The sequence below is a fragment of the Hakea prostrata genome, chromosome 3 (genome assembly GCF_041222555.1).
Source record: "Hakea prostrata isolate BN-2017 chromosome 3, UWA_Hpros_2, whole genome shotgun sequence".
In the NCBI taxonomy this organism is placed as follows: Eukaryota; Viridiplantae; Streptophyta; class Magnoliopsida; order Proteales; family Proteaceae; genus Hakea; species Hakea prostrata.
Window position 1 is genome coordinate 27,993,087 of NC_142602.1, and position 18,730 is coordinate 28,011,816.

The following is an 18,730-nucleotide window of genomic DNA, read 5'->3' on the forward strand; positions in this document are numbered from 1 at the left end:
AAATTTCTAAAAAATCATGCATAATATATGAATGAAGTAATTCTAAATTTTCAAGAAAAAATAAAAAAGAGATGAGGTATTCTTAAAATGTTTCACTTGATTAGCATTTTAGTTAAACATCACAATTTTAATCATTTCTTTGTGTTCACTTAATGCATTTGTATTCTTTCATTTTTCTTGTATTCACTACTTCACATTATATAGTTCAAAATATTATGTCTTCATGATACATCCAACAACTTTATAAATTATAACTAATGATCACCTGTGAGTATTATTTGGGATGAGTTTATCTATTTGAGAGCTGACCCAACCTAACAAGTTTTACTATATGTCTTCTTGCGGTTGAAGCCTCCTAAAGTGCCTATCAATGGTGTTGGTTCCACTGCAAGTGTGAAAATTTCTTATGCAGGAAGTAGTAGGAACCTCTGTGCTATACGAGATTGGATTCCCTCCCTTCTCCTATAAAGGCGGGAAAGTTTCGTAAGATCGTAATCCCACAACAAGAATACGAATTACAACGAAAATCAATTCCGGTTTTCTTTGATTGGACAAACAAATTTTCGCATCACAACCATGGATGAATTGCGAGAGATTGCTAGGGGTGCTTGGAAATTGTCTAAGGGGGTAATCTTGCATTCATTGGGGAAAGGATTTATCATCTTTCAGTTTCATAGTGAGGCAGATATGATTGAGGTGTGGCAAAGGATTCTGGAATGTGGGTAAGCAATACATTCATTTTCAGCGATGGCGGACGGATTTTAATATCCATTCTCCTCAACCTACGGGTAAGTTGGTCTAGGTTCGTTTCCCTGATTTACCTCTTGAGTATTGGTATGAGAAAGTGCTTCTTTCAATTGCAAAGTCTATGGGTCGCCCTATTTCTCTTGATAGACGTACTCGTCAAGGATCTGTTGGTCACTATGCTAGAGTTTTGATCAAATTGGAGGTTGATGCTATTCGTGCAAATGAGGTTCAGATCAGCGCTTGAACCGGCCGGTTTAGTTTCTCGAGGTGATTTTTAGGATGGTATTCGGGGTTCTCCGTGTATCGGAGGCCTTTGGGTCTTCATGAGTTCTCTTCAAGGTGGAGAGTGCAGTGCATCCTTCACGTCGCGGTTCCTCCGGGTGGGTTCCTTGGGTGTGTCGGGACTCCTAGTTCACTTCAACAACCCATCCGTGTGGCTTTAGAGGAGGCAGGTTTGGAGGATTCGGCAAATTCATCCAATAAAGATTCGATTGATTCAATTTCTAATTTGAATTCAAAACTCAAATCCAATAGAGTGGTTCCTTTTGAGGTGGTAGTTGAGTCGGGTAAGAGTTCTTCCCCCCAGCTTTCCTCTCTCTTGAACGGATCCTTTTCAAATTCAAAAGATTTTGAATAAGGAATTGAATTTGAAGTTGGTTACAAGTCCTTCAAGTAGTGTGGACTGCTTTGTTGGAACAAGTGGGGCCCAACAAAATTTGAGTGGAGATAATGATCAATTGGTTGAGCATCAAGGGGGACCATGTGGACCCAACAAAATTCAGTTGGAGATAATGATCAGTTGGCCAAACAATTTTCAGAATTCAATTCGAAGTTGGTTACAACTTTTTCAAGTAGCGTGGACTGCTCTACTGGAACAAGTGGGGCCCAGCAAAATTTGAATGGAGATCATGATTAGTTGGTTGAGCATCAAGTGGGACCATGTGTGGCCCAACAATATTCCGTTGGAGATAATGATTTGTTGGCCAAGAAAAATTCAGAATTGAATTCGAAGTTGGTTACAACTCCAAGTAGCGTGGATTGCTTTGCTGGCTTTGAAAACAAGTGGGTCCCAACAAAATTTGAATGGAGATAATGATCAATTGGTTGAGCATCATGTGAGACCATGTGGGGCCCAGCAAAATTCGGATGGAGTTAATGATCTGTTGGGTCCACCAAAACTCGTATAATGAGCCATTAGTTGAGCATCAAGTGGGATTAGGTGGGGCCCAACAAAATTTGGATGATTTGGAAGGCTCTTCTTTGGTCATTCACTCCAGTATGTATGAGCAGCAGCTTTTGGAAGTAGTTCTTCCTTCAAGCTCTCTTCTTGATCAAGTGGAGGGTGGCTCTCTCCGTCGTAAGCCTGGTCGCCCAAGGAAAAATAAGAAAGTTAGAGCAAACTGATGTTAATATATCTGGACAGCATTGATAAGGAGAGAACTTGATTTAGAGGATGTTGGTTGCTCTCATTTTAGATTTTGATTCGTTATCTATGATTATGTGAGTTGGATCCAGTGAGGTTGGGTGTATTTGGGTGGCAACTTTGATGTTGCTGGTTTGAGGGATGACACTTTAATAGTATGTTTTTATTTTTCTTTTCGCTTTTTAATACAAATGACCCTTTTAGCAAAAAAAGAAAGAAAAAAAAACTATATGTTCAAATTTTATAGACAAAGTATTATGAGATCTATTAGTAATTTCTTACATTGAAAATTAATTAGTCACCATTTATTTTATTTTCTTTTTACATAAATTAATTACCATACCATATATATAAAATATATTACTCCCTTCTTCTGTTTGATAATTTTCTATACCCTTGTATACAACTAGTCGTGCAAATGCACGAGGAAGTTTGCTATTATATATAAAAAAATCACTTGTTCCCAAAGAAATATTAAAAATCTAAACCCATAAAAGGTACCAACAACTGAAATTTTAAAACATAAAAAGTAGTAACAATTTTTGGAGAATTGAAAAAGTTTAAAAAAAAAAATTAACAATTTAACATACCGAGATGATACTTGAATGTGTAAAAGAAAGATTTAATAGTCAACTGCAAATGTAGCAAGAGAAATTCACACATTTACTACAATTAGCAATCTTGTAATTGCTTACAATTAACCATTAAGATTGTGGCACATGACAGTAAACTATCCAATTGTTACAGAAACTACCTTTAATAAATCCCTAAAATTTCTTCCAAATGTCAAATTCTTCTCCTTCTAAGGAACAGATGAAGAGGTCCACGATATCAGCCTCCATTGATCTTAGGTATAGTAAGAGCAGTCAATGCAGGGGTGGTAAAGTGGTAAAATCTATACTTTTCAATGAAGAGGTCATGGTTTCGACCCTTGAGGATGACAAAGCTCCGTCTATGGATGTAATCGAGGTGCACACAAGCTGGCCCGGATAAACCTCAAACACTACAAAAAAAAAATTGGGAACTATTTTCACTGAAGTCCTGTAACCAGAATTCTCTATTATGGTTTTGCAAAATTGTGAACCTATCCACATAATATAGTTCTCTATTGTTATGAATTTTTCAGAAGTTGTATAAGCCTATTTCATTACAGATTCTCACCTGTTAAAGTAAACAAAGTAAATCATGGCCTACCTACTACCATTCAGTGGAGAAAGCTCTATTAAGCAAAAAATGGAGAGGTCATATCAAGTCTAGTTTTTCAAATTATAATTCTCTGAACCAGCAAAGTAATCAGACATCCATAGGAAACAAAATCCACCAACTTACATTTGAAGATTGCAACAAGTTTGTCCTAATGGGTCCCTATTTTTCAACCTTAAGGAAAGATGTGGAATCTATTGGATAGTAGTGTCCATTGAGGATCAAGTTGAAATAATCAGATTTTTATTTGTAAAGATATCCCTCTTGAGAGTCACTAGTGTTAGGAGATGCATCTCTTGGGAGGAGGTAGTACTAAAAGACGGCGTATATTGAGGATAAGGAAATATATTTTGGTCAAATGAAAAAGTATACCAAAACTAAAGTTTGTACTTTTATATAGTAACAGGAAATGATATGGCTATATGATATGATTTAAATTTTGGTAGTTGAAATGTGATATACCTCTACGTAAAAACCTTTTTTTAGTGTCTGAGGTTCATCCGGGTCAGCTTGCACGCACTTGATTACATTCTCAGAGAGAGCTTTGTCGTTCGATGGTCGAACCCATGACTTCTCCACTGAGAAGTATGAATCTTACCACTCTACCAACCTGCATTTACCTACGTAGAAACTAGAAAGTTTGAATTCTGAGCTATGAAGGGGTGCTTTGTTTTGAAAGGATATATTCTATAACGAGAGGTTTTGTTGCATAGAGGATAGAATATTGATTTTTTAAATGGTGTGTTCCATGGCAAAAGGATTATGTACTTCGTGAGAAAGGTATTTTGGTCCAATAAATAATTCTTCATAAGTAGTTGAGATTTTACTTTTATACAATATGATATGATAGTATGACTCCATTCTCCTGTTCAAATTTGTCCCATCCGAGCATCAGGGTAATTGAAGTTCACATGACGGCTATAACAAGTATTCATTAATGAAATTCAATAAAAAAAATAACAAATAGTATCAAATCAAACAGCCCAATTTTTTTTTTCTGATAAATAGAAATTTATTGATCACCGCAGGTAAAATGCCAAGCATCAGTAGTACAAAGTTCTAATAACAGGGAGTGGAGTTGGGACAAACTACCTCCCTTCATCATGCATTAATTTTCATTGAGACAAATTTAATGGGATTGAAAAATGCCAAGATTCCCATCAAGGAGGTTAAATAAAAGAATGACAAGAAAAGATTCCCATCAAAGAGGTTAAGTAATAATAATGACATAAGACCCCAAAAAATGTAAAAGGGTCATACCGAAGGGGTGGGGAAAAAAATGCAGGAGTCACCCATTTGTTTAAAAGCTCAATGAAGAAGAAAAGAAAAATAGTCTAGATACTACCACCCTCAGACTGGGCAAGCTTAATCCTTTGCTGGTGCTCTGCAACTTTATAATCCACCACCTCACGGAACAGGTTTGAATCAAGCACACAGTCCTTGCTTCCATAAACAGCAGCTTGAACACTTGCCATCAACTTTGCTATTTCTCTTCCAGAAAAGCCCTCGGTTTTAGCAGCTGCTTCTCGAATCACATCTTCAGACAACCCCTTGATCTCTATCTTCTGCGGTTGTTTGCGAAACAGAGATGAAATCCAGCCAGACTTACGTTCTCCAGCCTTCGCTATGTACTTGTCCAGATAGAGCTTAAGCATCTTTAAGCGTTCTTCTTCCCCAGGCACTGGGAATTCAAGGGCTTCATCAATACGGTCAGCAACAGCAGAGTCCAGATCACCTGGTCGGTTGGTAGCTAGAGCAAGGACAATGTCCTTGGACTGGTCACCTGTGCGGAAAAGGAGGGCATTTAAGGCACTCCGTTGTGCTTCACTCATGTAGGTTTTGTTTCGCCTGCAAAATTAGGCAAGCAGAGTCGATCATCTCAGAAAGTGTTCCCAATGGGGAACATAAGTCAAATCATTCCAGCATTTCCATGCAAGTCAGTATGTCTAGAAAGGCAGCAATGCATGACATCGGATGCATGCCAATTATTTTTTCCTCTCAAGCCACAACAAAGTAACTACTATCTATTAGTTGTTACCAGGGTGAAATGAAACACAAGAGCCTCCATTATGAGGTGATTTAGATTAATTCCACTTTACTTCAAATACTCTAGCCTACACGCATCTACAGTTCAGGGGGGAAAAGAAAAAAGCGCCACTCAACTGTTTTGATCCTGAACATCCAATGAACTGACTCTACAAAATGTCCAAATTATCCGTTAGGATAAGGGTGACCATTAAGACCCAGAAAATTTATTGAAATGGAGACTATAGGTGGGATATAAATTAGAGACCACTTGACAGCTTGATTAGACATGTCCTTGGCTAGGTCATCTTCTTGATGTTGGTGATGCGCTACTCCAAATATACAACAAACAGGGTAATAAGCGGAGTATAGTGGCAAGCTGTTTTTTCCCTGCTTTCAGCCCCGGAACATCTTATCCCTAGACAAAAGAACACCCAAAAAAAAACACCTCACACACTAATAGTTTCATACCCATCCAGTAATCCAGTAAAAGGAAATTGCAAAGTATTCACTGCATTTGTAAAAATGGTCCCTTCCCAGATGTCTGATATTGCATCCCGTTTAAACAATGAGTTAACGTCATCCTAACTAATAGGGTTGCCTACATGGATCCTAGCCTTCCTATTAGCTCTATTTGAGCTCATACTGGAAACAAGGACTAAGCCATGCATTTTTTTTTCCCCAGCAACTATCCTGAAGTCATTTTAGTCAGCACTTGACTCTTTTAATTCCTTCAATTTGGATTAAATTAATCCTCCGTACTGTGGCATTGAACATGGCACGCAACCTCAGACGACTATCTCGTAGTTTGTCATGTATTGGAGCTACTCCCAAACCAAATCTAGTGTGATTGATTGGAACCAAGGTTAACCCTCGATGAATAGAGCAATACCCTCCAATCTCCTGAAATTACCACCACAACCCCACACTCCCCCCCCCCCCAAAAAAAAAAAAAACAATTCAAAGGCAAAACAGAGCTTGAGAGAATGTAAAGGAATCCCTTCTTGTTTAATTCAATTGATGAATGAATTCGGCTGAATAACAACCATTAAACTGGACTCAATTGGAGTATATGACCTCTCTAACTTGAATGCTCACATGAACTTACCCCTAACCAAGGGTCTTCCCATCTCCGGCTGCCCACACAATTCACACCCCCCCCCTGGCCCCGCCTCCACTCCCCTTGCGCCCTGCCCCCCCCCCTGGTTTTTTTATCCCTCCCCTCCTTGGTCCTCCCTCCTCCGTTTTGTTTGCTTGCTTGGTGGGTTTCGGGCTCTTACATGCTTGCTGCACAACCATGCTAATTCATCAACAAAAACAAAGCTCCTAGGAATCATCCCCTCTCTGAACTTCTCCACGACAACATAAACAAAACACCCAGTGGCATCAGCAACAGTTCGAAGCCCATTGTGTCAATCGAACATTGTTTTGCTGAAGTTCCTGAGCTTGTCCAGGGATTCACATGAGGGGTTAGTTCAAAGGCCAGCAGATGTCAGTCCTACTCCCGGATCGATCAGTCCCACCCGATAGCTTGACCTAACTTTAGATCGAGCCAAGTCAACAAAGTCTCCGTCTTCCCAAGTGGCAGCACCTGCAGTATGCAGCCCCTTTTATTGGTTGCCTCTGGAGAAAAAGACCCAAGTTTGATGAGATTTCTGTTTTGAGTATTTCTAAATCAAGATTGTCTTCTCTCCATTCTCCCTCTCCATCAAAATTCAACACTTTCTCCCAAATCTGCCGCCAATCAAATTTCTTGAAGCTCCTTGTTGCTGGGAATTCTTGGCTGGTTCGAGATTCACTAATAAGAGAGAGATAAAGATCTGTTTTCTGCTGTTCATTAATCAATAGTAAGTTGAATCGCCCAATCCTCAAATCTTCTTATTTTCATCCTCTCACAGCACAAGCGAAGTTTTCCCCTTCTGTTTCTTGTTTCCCAAGACCCGAAATTCTCATAGACCAAGTCCTCCATTAAGAAAGTGACATAACAGGTACGAACACTCATCTCCTTGACATCAGATCCAACCTGCAGCCCCATCCGTCCATTCAAAACTTGAAAATCCCCATTTCTTCCCATGATACCCAAAATTTCACCCAGACCAAACCAACCCTTAGTTTGCCACCATATTTGGATCAAATTATCTTCTCTGCCCTGGGAGAACTCAATCTGTTTTGCAGCCTCCCCTGACAAATCAGAAACCTTAGATTCCAATCTTCTTCTTTCCCCCAACCGGAAACCAAGCCCTTGTGTGCTGATTTTTGAATTTCAGCAATGAAACACCCAGTCTTCACAGATAGGCTCCTCTACATCACCACAACGTATCTCTACCTTCAAACTCGAGCTTATACTAAACCTTAATCCTAATTTTGACCAAAATCGCTTTCTTGACCTACCCCAAGCTTAACAGTTCATCACAATCCTGGATAGTGACTCCTAGTTGGTCTCCTACAAATCTAGGACTGAATCATCTGATGTCAGTTCCCAAGAAGTCAGGATGATACTATGTGCCAATGGGGAAATTAAGTACTAAGATAAATGCACTTCATGATACGTTTTAACATGATCAGTGACTACAATGCCCTACAAGAAAAGTTAGTGTTAGGCAAACAGGACTAATCTCTATGCCAAAATTTGTCTTTCAACAATCCCTAGTGACTTGGCTTTTCTTAATTGACCATCCAAAAAAAGAGTCTACTGGATGATTAGAAAACCTGATAAATTACAACAGCTCCTGTCAGGGGAGGAAATATGAAAAAGCATAGATACCAGATGTCACTTACTCGCACAAGAATGCATCTGCTTCATCAATGAAAAGCAAAAGGCCTTTCTTAGACTTCTTAGACCAGTCAAACAACTGGTGTATCTTGGTAACAGCCTGTGATCCCAGTGGAGCAACATCACCACCAGTCATCAATGCATAATCCAACCCCTGTCAGTACATTAAACAGGTTTCAGATGAAACACAAAAAAAGAAGCATATAATTCGGAAGAGTAGTCATCGACTTGGATTGGGAACTTCAACAATCACATGCTCAATCCACAGAATGAAACATTCATCAGGGGACCCAAAAGAGGCCAGCCTGAATCAAGCATTGATTGAAGAGCTCTCTTTGAAGATGGCAGACAGATATGTAAGTACCTAAGCTACCAAATCAAGCCTCATAAAACACATGCCAACTACTTTCAATTTTGTCTTTGTAAAAAGGCAGAGAGAGATGAAATTCCATACAGATTTTTTAGCGAGTTCTCTAGCAGCCATTGTTTTCCCTGTTCCTGGAGGACCATAGAAAAGCATGTTTCGGAATGGTGCCTCGTGAGATTTTGTATTAGCAGTAGCTCTTGCAAGCTGCTCGATTCTTTTTTGAAGAGAAGGGTTAAGAATTACATCTCCAAACCCATTTCCATTTTTGGAACCAGAACTTCTATTCGCTTGATGTGAAAGTGTGCTCATTAGACGAGAGGATAAACCTGACCAAGGGTACTTCCCTCTGGAGGATTCTCTGATCAATGATGGTTGTCCTAGTATCCTGTCAACGTAGCCCCAGATCACCCTCGCACCTTCCCTGCATGGCATTTAAAGACACTGATGAACCTTCATCCCCATAGAAAAAATGTCACCAATAAAACAAATGAAACTTGAATTATACGTGCATGTCAATGCATATCATAGAACACATCAATGGAGTCGTAAGCACTGTGCATATTTGTACCAAGTGTAACAGACCAGTCTCAGGGCAATTGTTGACCTGAAGGGTATTGAACCCAAAGGCTAGACCAAAATCTGGATTGGAGACATAAGCGTTCTATGAGTCCTCATGGTCAAGCAAGGGTTCACAGGAAGAAGGAATTCGTAATCCCGACGGTGGGTGCTCGAGCATATCTCCCATCTACTGTTTCCAACTAGTCTCCCCTTTGGATGAAATTTTGCTCCTCAGGAAACATTTTCAGCCGTACCCGACAAGGGATAGGCTGATCAGACCATTCCCTCAACATCCCTCTTCGGTGGGGACACCCACTGAGTTGTCGGCCCTGCAACACAAGGTGTCTAGCCATTCCTGCCATTCCTACTGCCACTCGCTGACAGGTCAGAACAGTCAACTCTCGTTGTGACATGCCATTCTAAGAGGAGATCTGTGCCATATAGACAATCCAACAGTCTTAAGAAGCCAGGTTTAGCTATAAATACCCCCCCCCCCAAAAAAAAAAAAAAAAAAAAAAAAAAAGACTACCACATTTTAAGGTAATGCTCATTTTCTCCAACAACTCCCGTTAAGCTTCTCATCTCAAGCAGTTCAAAACCCCACTCTCAGGTGGTGGTGTTTTCCAATCTGCCTTTAATTTTGAAGTCGGCTCACTCTCACTCTCTTCTTTCTTGGCGAATAGGAAATCTCAAGGTAACCAGAGTTGACAGGGGTTCACTCAAAGGGGTGAAATTTGGGCACAACAATATGTATTGGCATAACCACACAGCTAGACATGCTTAACAGAGTTGGCTGGGGCTTGTTCTAGTCCAACATCACTTTTTTTTTGGATTTTTTTTTTTTTTAATTGGGATCTGAGGTTCATCCTGGCCTGGCTAGCTTGCGCGCACCTCGACTACCTGCTCTCGGGGGGGGGGGGGGGGGGGGGACTTTAATATAATTAATATGCTGCCCGCAAGGGTCGAATCCACGACCTCTCCACTAACAAGTATGGATCCTACCACTCTACCAACCCTTGAGACACAGCTAGACATGTTCAACATAGTTGGTTGGGGCTTGTACTAGTCCAACATCACTTTTGTTTTGGATTTTTATTATATAAAGGAATTTGTCTGAGTGTTTCATCAGCTAATCCACGATTTAAAATTGATGTTTGATGTCGCAACTCATCTTTTGCACAAACAAGCCTTGTGTTTGACAAAGAAGAAAGGGTTGGTGTTTGATCCAATTGATGCCTTACAGTATGAGGCACAGGTGAATCTATCTATTGCTCTATCCATCTTGCTACAGCCAGTTTACTGCCTGGTGTTACCTAGTCTCAAATTCAGCCAGTACGTAAGTTTTTCTTGAACTCTTTTTTTTTTTTTTTTGCTTGGGGGGGGGGGGGGATCTAGAACCTAATCTTTTCTTGTAATTCATATACTCTGTTCTCCATTTAGATCAGCCACCAACCATTCTTATCATTTTTGAAACATTCTGAACTTTCAACATGATGTCCACACAATGTAACCAGGGTTGGCACCATGAGGCAGTGCATATTCTAGGCCCAGAATCAGCCACAAGCTTGCGCACAAATCACTGAAGGGGTATTTTGGTTATTTTACCCCCTGAGGTCAGAGGTGTAGTTAGATTTCCTTAATTTTAGGAGTTCAAATCTACTTTTTGTTATTCAATTGAGTTAGTAGTTAAGAGTCCTGATTTTTCTAGGAGTCCAAATCTACTTTTTATTCTTCAATTAAGTTAGTAGTTATGATTCCTGATTTTTCTGAGTCCTAGTAGGACTTCCGTTCTCAATGGGGATTCCTTGTTTGAGGAGGAAGTTTACCTGCGCAAGTCTCTTGTTAGGAGTTCTAATTAGAATTCCTCTTCTAATTGCTAAGTAGAGTTTTAGATTAAAGTAGACCCTTCCCCACACCCCTAGGACCCTACAGTTGTATCCCTTTTCTCCCCATCCCCCACCTCTCATTCTCTTCTTCTTCCTCTTCTCCCTTTACTTGCAGCAGCCTAGAAACTCAGGAATTTCACACAAAACCCTAAACACAAGTTAGCTTTTCACCCATGTTCCGTCATCCCAACCCCATTCTAACCTAGAAGCATCATCCCCTACCCTACATTCGACCCTAGTCCGAACCCTAATCCTAACCTAGAAACCCTAGAAATCACAAAACTTTAAATCCGAAGTTGAGAATAACTCTGCAAATTAAAATTCAGAACAGAATTAATTTCTTCCAATTTTGGACCTAAACCTAATCAGATCAAACCGTAAAACCCTTCCTTTATCACCCCAAGACTTCCCTAATTATAACCCCTAGGTTTGGAACTCAAAACAGCCTAAACCAATTGCATTGTCCTAGAACAGCAGGGTCTTAGAAGAAATCCTATCACTGGCCCTGTATTCAAAGATTACAATCAATTGGTATCAGAGCCTTGGAAGCTATCCAGAAAATCAATAGGGTCTGGGCTTGGCTGGGACTGAACGGCAGGGTCACACAGGGGGCTGATAGGGCTTGGATCTGCATCTGAGATAGTACCTCTTGGAGTACCATGAGCTGAGATTGATAAGCGTAGTACAATCCCTCCATCTTGTTAGGGGATACCCAAATAAAAATGAGGAGGTATTAGGAGTTGTTTGAAAAGTAAAAGAGTGGGGAATTGTGTAGTTTTGGATGTCTGTATCTAACAGTGTAATACCTTTTTAAATATTATGATCGTATTAGAAGTGGCAACAAATTATCTAAATGTATAATACCTCTTTAAATAATTATCCTAATAGAAGTGGTAGCGCATCATCTAACTGTGTGATACCTCAATGGTATTATCATAATAGAAGTGAAAGTGAGTTGAACCCCCTAATTTCTCTCTTAGAGATGAGGTAGACTTCCTCACACAAGGCACACACCCTTGTGTTGTTCTAAAGCATTGTGTTACTCTCCTTCCTATTTTTTTATCTCTTTTTCCCATTTTGTTTCTAGATTATCCTTGCACCCCAGAATACTCTAGGCATGTTACTACTAGAAGTAACTCATATATCATGATCTAATCATCCAGTAAGTCTTGGATTCACAGTAGATCACACACCCCTCCCCCCCCCCCCCCCCAAAAAAAATAAGAGGGAAAAAAAGGGTACCTTGATAAACTAGACTTCAGTCTCATTACCTTTTAACAATCCGCTTTGATCATTGAAACTCAGAACTACATTAGATACTTTAGACGAAGATCGTGCTCATAGATAATTGAGACCCTTAAAGATAACTGCACAGAGATGGCCACACTTTTTGTTTCTCCCTACCTAGAGAAAGGTTGAAAAGTAAACTCTCAAGAAAGAAGAATTCTTTATTCCCGAAGAAAAAGGTCATTTAACAAGCACAAGGAAGAGAAGGAAAAAAATTTGTCAACAAGCCAGGAAAACGCTATCATGATTATAGAATGATATCCCCCACCATACACAGCTTATTCTGCAAGAGATTTCACAGTAAGCCATTTACTTAATTTTCTATTTATATACCATAAACAGAGTGTAAGAAAAAAACAATTAATGGACATCATGAAGCAAATCTTTGATCAGCATCCAACACCAAAATAAGCAGAACAGTGAAAAGCATTTCCTAGCTCAGAGTGCAAAGAAACAAACAAATAACAGAATGAAACAGCTATAGTTTTTCATTGAACCAGTAAGCACCTTGTTGTATAGATGCCTGCAGCAAGAGCTGTCACTCCACCAACAGCAACAACCAATTTATTCTGATCTGTCAATATAGCCCGCAAACCACCTACAGTATATATGAATTCCAACTCTGTCAACGTTTTGTTGTACTTTATAAAAAGAAACAGCATACAGAAAAATTCAGTTTGTAGTCCAGCATGGATCCACCCTCTACAAGCAGCCATGCAGTTCACATGCTTAACAGTTTTCAATTGTCAAGGATTTAGACATTAAAAATTCCAACTAAGCACAAAAAAAACCCAACCATTCCTTTTTCTTTTTCTTTTTCTTTTTGAATTCCTTCTAGAAAGAGGATCACAGCAAGAATCCTCAAGGGAAAAATCATCCCAGAAGCCCATACCATTAAAGATAACAGGAAATTAAGAATGAACTCAAAAAAATGATATCATATCTAAAATTAGCAGTCTCTCATTGAAGAAATATATGGAAATGAAAACATTGTGATGCAGTTGGAAACATGGAAAATAACAGGCATAATCACAACTAAAGGCTGCCAAATATGTACACTCCAAATAACTCCCAGATGTACACAGTGTTGAGCTATACAAGCATTTTGTCCCGAAATATGTCTCACAACATAACTTTAAACATAAAATGCATATTTATCATAAAATTGAGTATGCACCTCCTATATGGTCAAAAGTTGTGTTTATGGCAGCAACCCATTTCTCTCTCTCTGCATTTGCACGTTCTACTAGCATCCGTTTATTTACCTCTTCAGCTAGTTTTGCTTCATGGGCTCTTCCTTCTGCTTCTGCTATAGCCCTTACTCGGATTGTTTCACGCTCTATCTCAGCCTTTTCACGCTCTGTTTGCCGACGTTGTGCTTGAATCTGCTCTTCTGTTGCCCGCCTAGCTTGCTCCTGCCTAATGGCTGATTCTTCTTGCATTTTTACAAGCTCTTGGTTCCTTGCTCTTTGATGTTCATTCTCAGCCTGCAGAAACATGGCGTAGTTAAACCAAATTCAAATGACAAGGACATCTTCAGTATGAATCTAAAAAATGAAGAACATGCCTGCATCCTTTTCCTTGCCAACTCATCTTCATAGCGTGCCATTTGAGCTTTTGTTTGTGCTTGTTGTTGAGCAAGTTTTTTTTGCTCATCGTATATAACTCGTTGTCTCTCCTGCATCAGAAGCATGGTAACCAGAAAAATGAAGGGAAGAAATTGGTTGGCATAAAATCTGTTGAGTGAAAATTAATGATGACAAGTTGTGATGTACCATAAAGAAGTACACTCTTGTATTAAATATTTTATGCTTTAAAATCAAAGAAAATCATAGTTCTAATTAAGCTCCAAAGCATAGTTCAAAAACTCGAAGAAAACTCGAGCATCTTGCACATCTCCAGATGGGATGACATATGAGACCCAAATATACATATATATGCACAGTTTGGAATAACTCAACCAAATTTTCCACACACTCAAGAATCTCTATTAGCTCACATATTTCACACCTTAGTATGCAGCCACAAACTCATAGAACAAGGGTGTACTATAGTGCCTATGACTTGTGTATTATTCCCTATCCTTGGGTTGGGTGTCTATGTAATATGCATCGTTAATACTTCACTATATTCGTCTGTAGTAGAATCTTTAAGTCTTTTAAGTCTTCCACTATTTCTTAAGTAATTATGTGTCTTTATGTCTTATTGTGTAATTATGTCTCACAACACTCACATAAGGAATAGAATACACAATTGCAGCTACAAACGAAAACAAAATATTAGGTTCTTTTTTCCACAAATTGAATATCAAAATAAGTTTATTAAGCCTAAAACAAGCTTCCCTTAGAGTTTTGGAGCCAACTATGCAAATATGCCCACTGGAACTCTATTCTGGAATGGGACGGAAACATTATTCTGGAATGGGGGGGGGGGGGAAATGCACACACTCACTAAGATCTCAAGAAACTCAACCTAGTCAAAACAGCCGCCCAAGAAAAGTTTATGATCCATGCCCCAAAGTGAATGTTCAATTCCCAACCAACCCCTTTTTTCAATTTTCCTCAAGTCATGAAAGCTGATAATAACGTTAAGTCGTTAAGTCATCACATGAAGAGACCCTCATTCAAACATAAAGAACAGGGGCTACAAATACCATCATTAATCAATGGTCATTAAGTAACAACTGGTCACTAGGTAAACGATTATAATTATTCAAACTGTTGAGCAGCCAGCAATACTAAGTGGGAAGGGTCTAGTAGAAACACATAAACAACAAGGATCTAACAAAGCTCAGGAACTAAAGACACAATAAAATAAACAAACTCCCTAAGGTCCACAGAAAGAATAATACATCTTTTGAATAATAAAGATATCCTAAAAACCTAGAATACAATAAAATAAGCTAAAATACAAGCAAAAATAAGACTAATGAGAAAAGGTAAACTCACAGTTTCTTGTTGAGTTTGCATTGCCTGGAACTCGGCTTTCTTCACAGCAAGTTCTGCTTGTCTTGTTTCTTCTTGCTTCCTCATCAACTCAAATGCCTACAGAAAGCAGTCAAATACTAAATACCACATTTCTTTCATAAACCCAATAAAGGGGGAAAGAACTTAAAACAGAGTAACAGGATTCAAAACCTTTTTGGCATCTTTAGAACTAGCAATTTTTCTCAAAGCCTCTGCTCCTCTCTCTAGAGCTTCTGGATCAAATCCAGCTGATGTTGTCCGTGGATTATCATTCCGTACACGCTTAGGTTCTTCTTTGGACACCTCAGGTGGAGGATCCTGAGGAGGGGACTGAATGGAGGGTTGAGAAGAAGAAGAAGAGAAAAGAGGAAAGTTGAATGTGCCATCAGCATAAGCATGTTCTGCAGATAAAGTGGCAGAGGCTACAGCTGAAATGATCCCTACAGCACAAGCCCTTGCCATTTCCGGCAGAAAATCTAGGAACCTGCGAAACCTGCATAGTGATTTTCAGGTAAATATATCTGTACTTTAAGAAAATTTGATATCACGAGGAACAAAAAAATTGTACTCAGTTTGGGTTTTCTCCTACAATCTATTGAGGGACCTGCATGTGGTGCCACTGGATGTGGCAAAGGTAGCTGTGCATATGCATACGGGAATATAGGGCATGTATGGTACAAGTACCTTTATCAAAACACATGCGACAAAGCACATATAGAATGATACAATGCGTGTTTAATAGAGTTGTTCTGCAGAAATAAGGAAGCAAAAACCCGAAATGATACAATGCGTGTTTAATACAGTTGCTCTACAGAAATAAGGAAGCAAAAACACTGGCAAACATTAGAATTATTTAAGCAAAACATAAAGTTAACATAACTAGCTTTAGCCATTGTCATTCTTTCCAAGAGAGTGTACCAAACAAAGCTATCAGTTACAAGTTACAACTATTGGGGACCAAAAAGGAGTAGACTAGCAAACACCATGTTAGATGGAAAGTCATAGGCTATTGGATAAATAAACATGCATGGAACATAGACAGACAGCACAATCACATTGTCGATAAATTCAAAACATCTTTCGCTGACCACGTGGATGATAGCACAATAAGCTATCTTTACGACATGCATAGAACAAAAGCAAGTAGTTCATCAATTAGACATCAAATTATGGTGCATTTATATACACTGCATGTGTGGTGATTTTTAGGCAATTAAGTATTTATTAAAAGTTTAAATATCATGGATTATCCGATTTGACAATCAATTTAAAAATAGATAACACTAAAGAACCTAATGTTGCCTCATCAACCCACTAGACTGGACCTAAATGGTCATTGCAAAAATACACATCCTCTAGCTGCAAGCAATTCAAACTTAAATGAATACAGCTGAAGTTGAATGCCAGTAAATTCTCTATTTAGGAATCCCAATTTCCCTTCCATCCCAGATCATTCTTGAGTATCTCAAACCATTCCTTAGGTGATTTGTCAATAATCCTAATTTGCCCCTAAGGCTTCACATAAATTCCTACAGATCCACGAAGCATTCCAAAACTTTCCCCCAAAATTTTACCATTAGTTGCTGAAAGATTCTGGGCATACCCTTAATTCTAGGGAATTATTCCAAAACCAGAATTGGACTCGCATCACTAAGCTAAAATAGAAAGTGAGATATCAATAAGAAGTACATGAGCCAAGCAACCTACCTGCCCCTTAACTGCAACCCCAACAGTAATTACTAGCATCCAACAAATTTGGGTGATTAGGCCTAGGTGTCAATGGTTCTAGCTCTGGGTTTGGGTTTAGAACCATAATAAGAGTATCATGGACAAAAATCAATTTTTCTCTCTTTTTTCTCACAGCACAATAAAAGCTAATTCCTGTTCAAGAAATGTATATATGGATATCCAGTAGTTAAACCGTGAACTTGAACCCAATAAAAAATTGTACAACTTGTCATGAGTTGTCCTAACTCAACCAGATTGAATATTAAATCAAAACAAATAGGATTGAGCCCAAATCAACCTTAGATCCCTATTCAGCTGGTTCCAATCTAAGTGTCTAGACTATGGGAATAAAAGACCAGAAGTGCTACAACTTCCATCCAATCATCCACACAAGAAAAACAATTTAATATTAAAACAGTAACAAGACTCTGCAAAGAGATCTTCTCAAGAAACTTCCATCGAAATCAGACACAGCAAAGCCTTTTTAAGCAATTCTACACATTGGTGAAATTTATGGCAATGGAAATGATGATGTTATGGGAATAGAAATGGAAATAAACAGAAAACATTATATCATCAGTCAGTATGGATCCAGTGTGGTACTTTTTACTTTATCTTATGCAACAACTGATCAGGTGTGCAGATTATGAGAACTAATTATGTTTCCTGAGTGAAACATATCTTACAGTTCATACTCCAAAGTGTGCCTGGAATTGCTAATTTAACCACAGCGTGCTTTGGACTCGCGTCAGCAAAAAGTGCTCTCTACGCAATACGAAAATAACATTTGTTTTAAGCAAATTGGTTTTTATGGAAATCCACCCACCAATGCTATTTGCTGAAGATTCAAAGCACAGTCTCGAACTTGAAGATCAAAGCAGCTGCTGTTTGGGGATTCAAAGCACAGTCTCGAACTGGACTCTGCCCGCACCTTTAGACTTCAAGTGCTTCAACTCCATCCCAATCTCAAAAGCAAACATGGAACCTCTGCCAAGAATAGCCTAGAAAAAACCGTAGAAATCTTTAGCCATGGCTGTCAAGGATTGAATAGAAAAAAGGTACAGCGAAAACGAAACAGAAGAAAGACGAAGTACCAACAGCTGATTGCCGCTGGATGAAGGGGCAGAGTAGCTAGGGTTTAACGACTCATTTTTGGTACGCTGGTTACCGCGGTTGAAGGGGCAGAGTAGGGTTTAACGACTCACTTTTGGTCCGCTGGTTGCCGATGGTTGAAGGGGCAAGACTAGAAGGGTTTAGCGGCTCTCTTTTGGTAATTTGCCTGGTAGGGTTTAAGACAATAAGAATTTAAAGGCAAGGAGCAAAATTCCGCTCAATGTTGCCGGTTCGCTACCCAGCGAACTGGCCGAAATGATTTTGCCCAAATATCGGTATATTTCACCCCCTCCCCCAATTGCAGGGGTATTTTTTGTTATTTTTGGTTAAAACTTGGCGTCTACCCCAATTCAATGCCATATTGGTATTCTTGATCGGCACATACCGATTGTATACGAGTAAAAGTGGAATTCTATATGTCAATGGTGGGTTAGTAGAGCGGTTAAAAGCCCAGATTCCCAAGGGGAGGTTTTGGGTTCGCATCCATCCGGCGATGTTTCATTTCCAGTATTAAAAAAGCACCAAACCAACATAAATAAGCACAATGACAATAGAATGATAAACATCATTAAAAATACAATTATACTAATATACAAATATAAATATACAACTAAGTACATGTCAATACTTAGTACCAAGTACTATGCCTCGGTG

The 18,730-nt window shown here is 39.1% G+C and overlaps 1 protein-coding gene across 3 annotated transcripts; it reads right to left on the reverse strand.

Moving 5' to 3' along the window:
• Positions 1-4,352: 4,352 nt before the first annotated feature.
• On the reverse strand, positions 4,353-18,230 carry LOC149021966 (uncharacterized). 3 transcript variants are annotated; one of them, XM_089150173.1, is made up of 10 exons: positions 18,062-18,230; positions 17,790-17,964; positions 15,407-15,728; positions 15,218-15,313; positions 13,837-13,947; positions 13,447-13,756; positions 12,777-12,867; positions 8,626-8,959; positions 8,177-8,325; positions 4,353-5,221 (listed from the first exon to the last, which is right to left on the reverse strand). In XM_089150173.1, the coding sequence occupies exons 3-10, from the start codon at positions 15,695-15,697 to the stop codon at positions 4,708-4,710; spliced, it is 1,896 nt and encodes a 631-aa protein (XP_089006299.1). In that variant the 5' UTR covers positions 15,698-15,728; positions 17,790-17,964; positions 18,062-18,230; the 3' UTR covers positions 4,353-4,707. The 3 variants fall into 3 exon arrangements, with proteins under 3 accessions (XP_089006299.1, XP_089006298.1, XP_089006300.1); XM_089150172.1 differs by having other exon boundaries at positions 18,058-18,230; XM_089150174.1 differs by lacking the exons at positions 17,790-17,964; positions 18,062-18,230 and adding an exon at positions 17,650-17,779.
• Between the last annotated feature and the right edge of the window lie 500 nt (positions 18,231-18,730).

Bases quoted from the DNA above. Each gene is read 5' to 3' on its own strand.
- LOC149021966 (XM_089150173.1), bottom strand. From the start codon at position 15,697: ATGGCAAGGGCTTGTGCTGTAGGGATCATTTCAGCTGTAGCCTCTGCC. The intron at 8,960-12,776 runs GTGCTTACTGGT...AATGCCATGCAG, and splicing joins GCAGGCATCTATACAACAAG to GGAAGGTGCGAGGGTGATCT. The intron at 5,222-8,176 runs GTAAGTGACATC...CTAATTTTGCAG, and splicing joins GCAGATGCATTCTTGTGCGA to GCGAAACAAAACCTACATGA.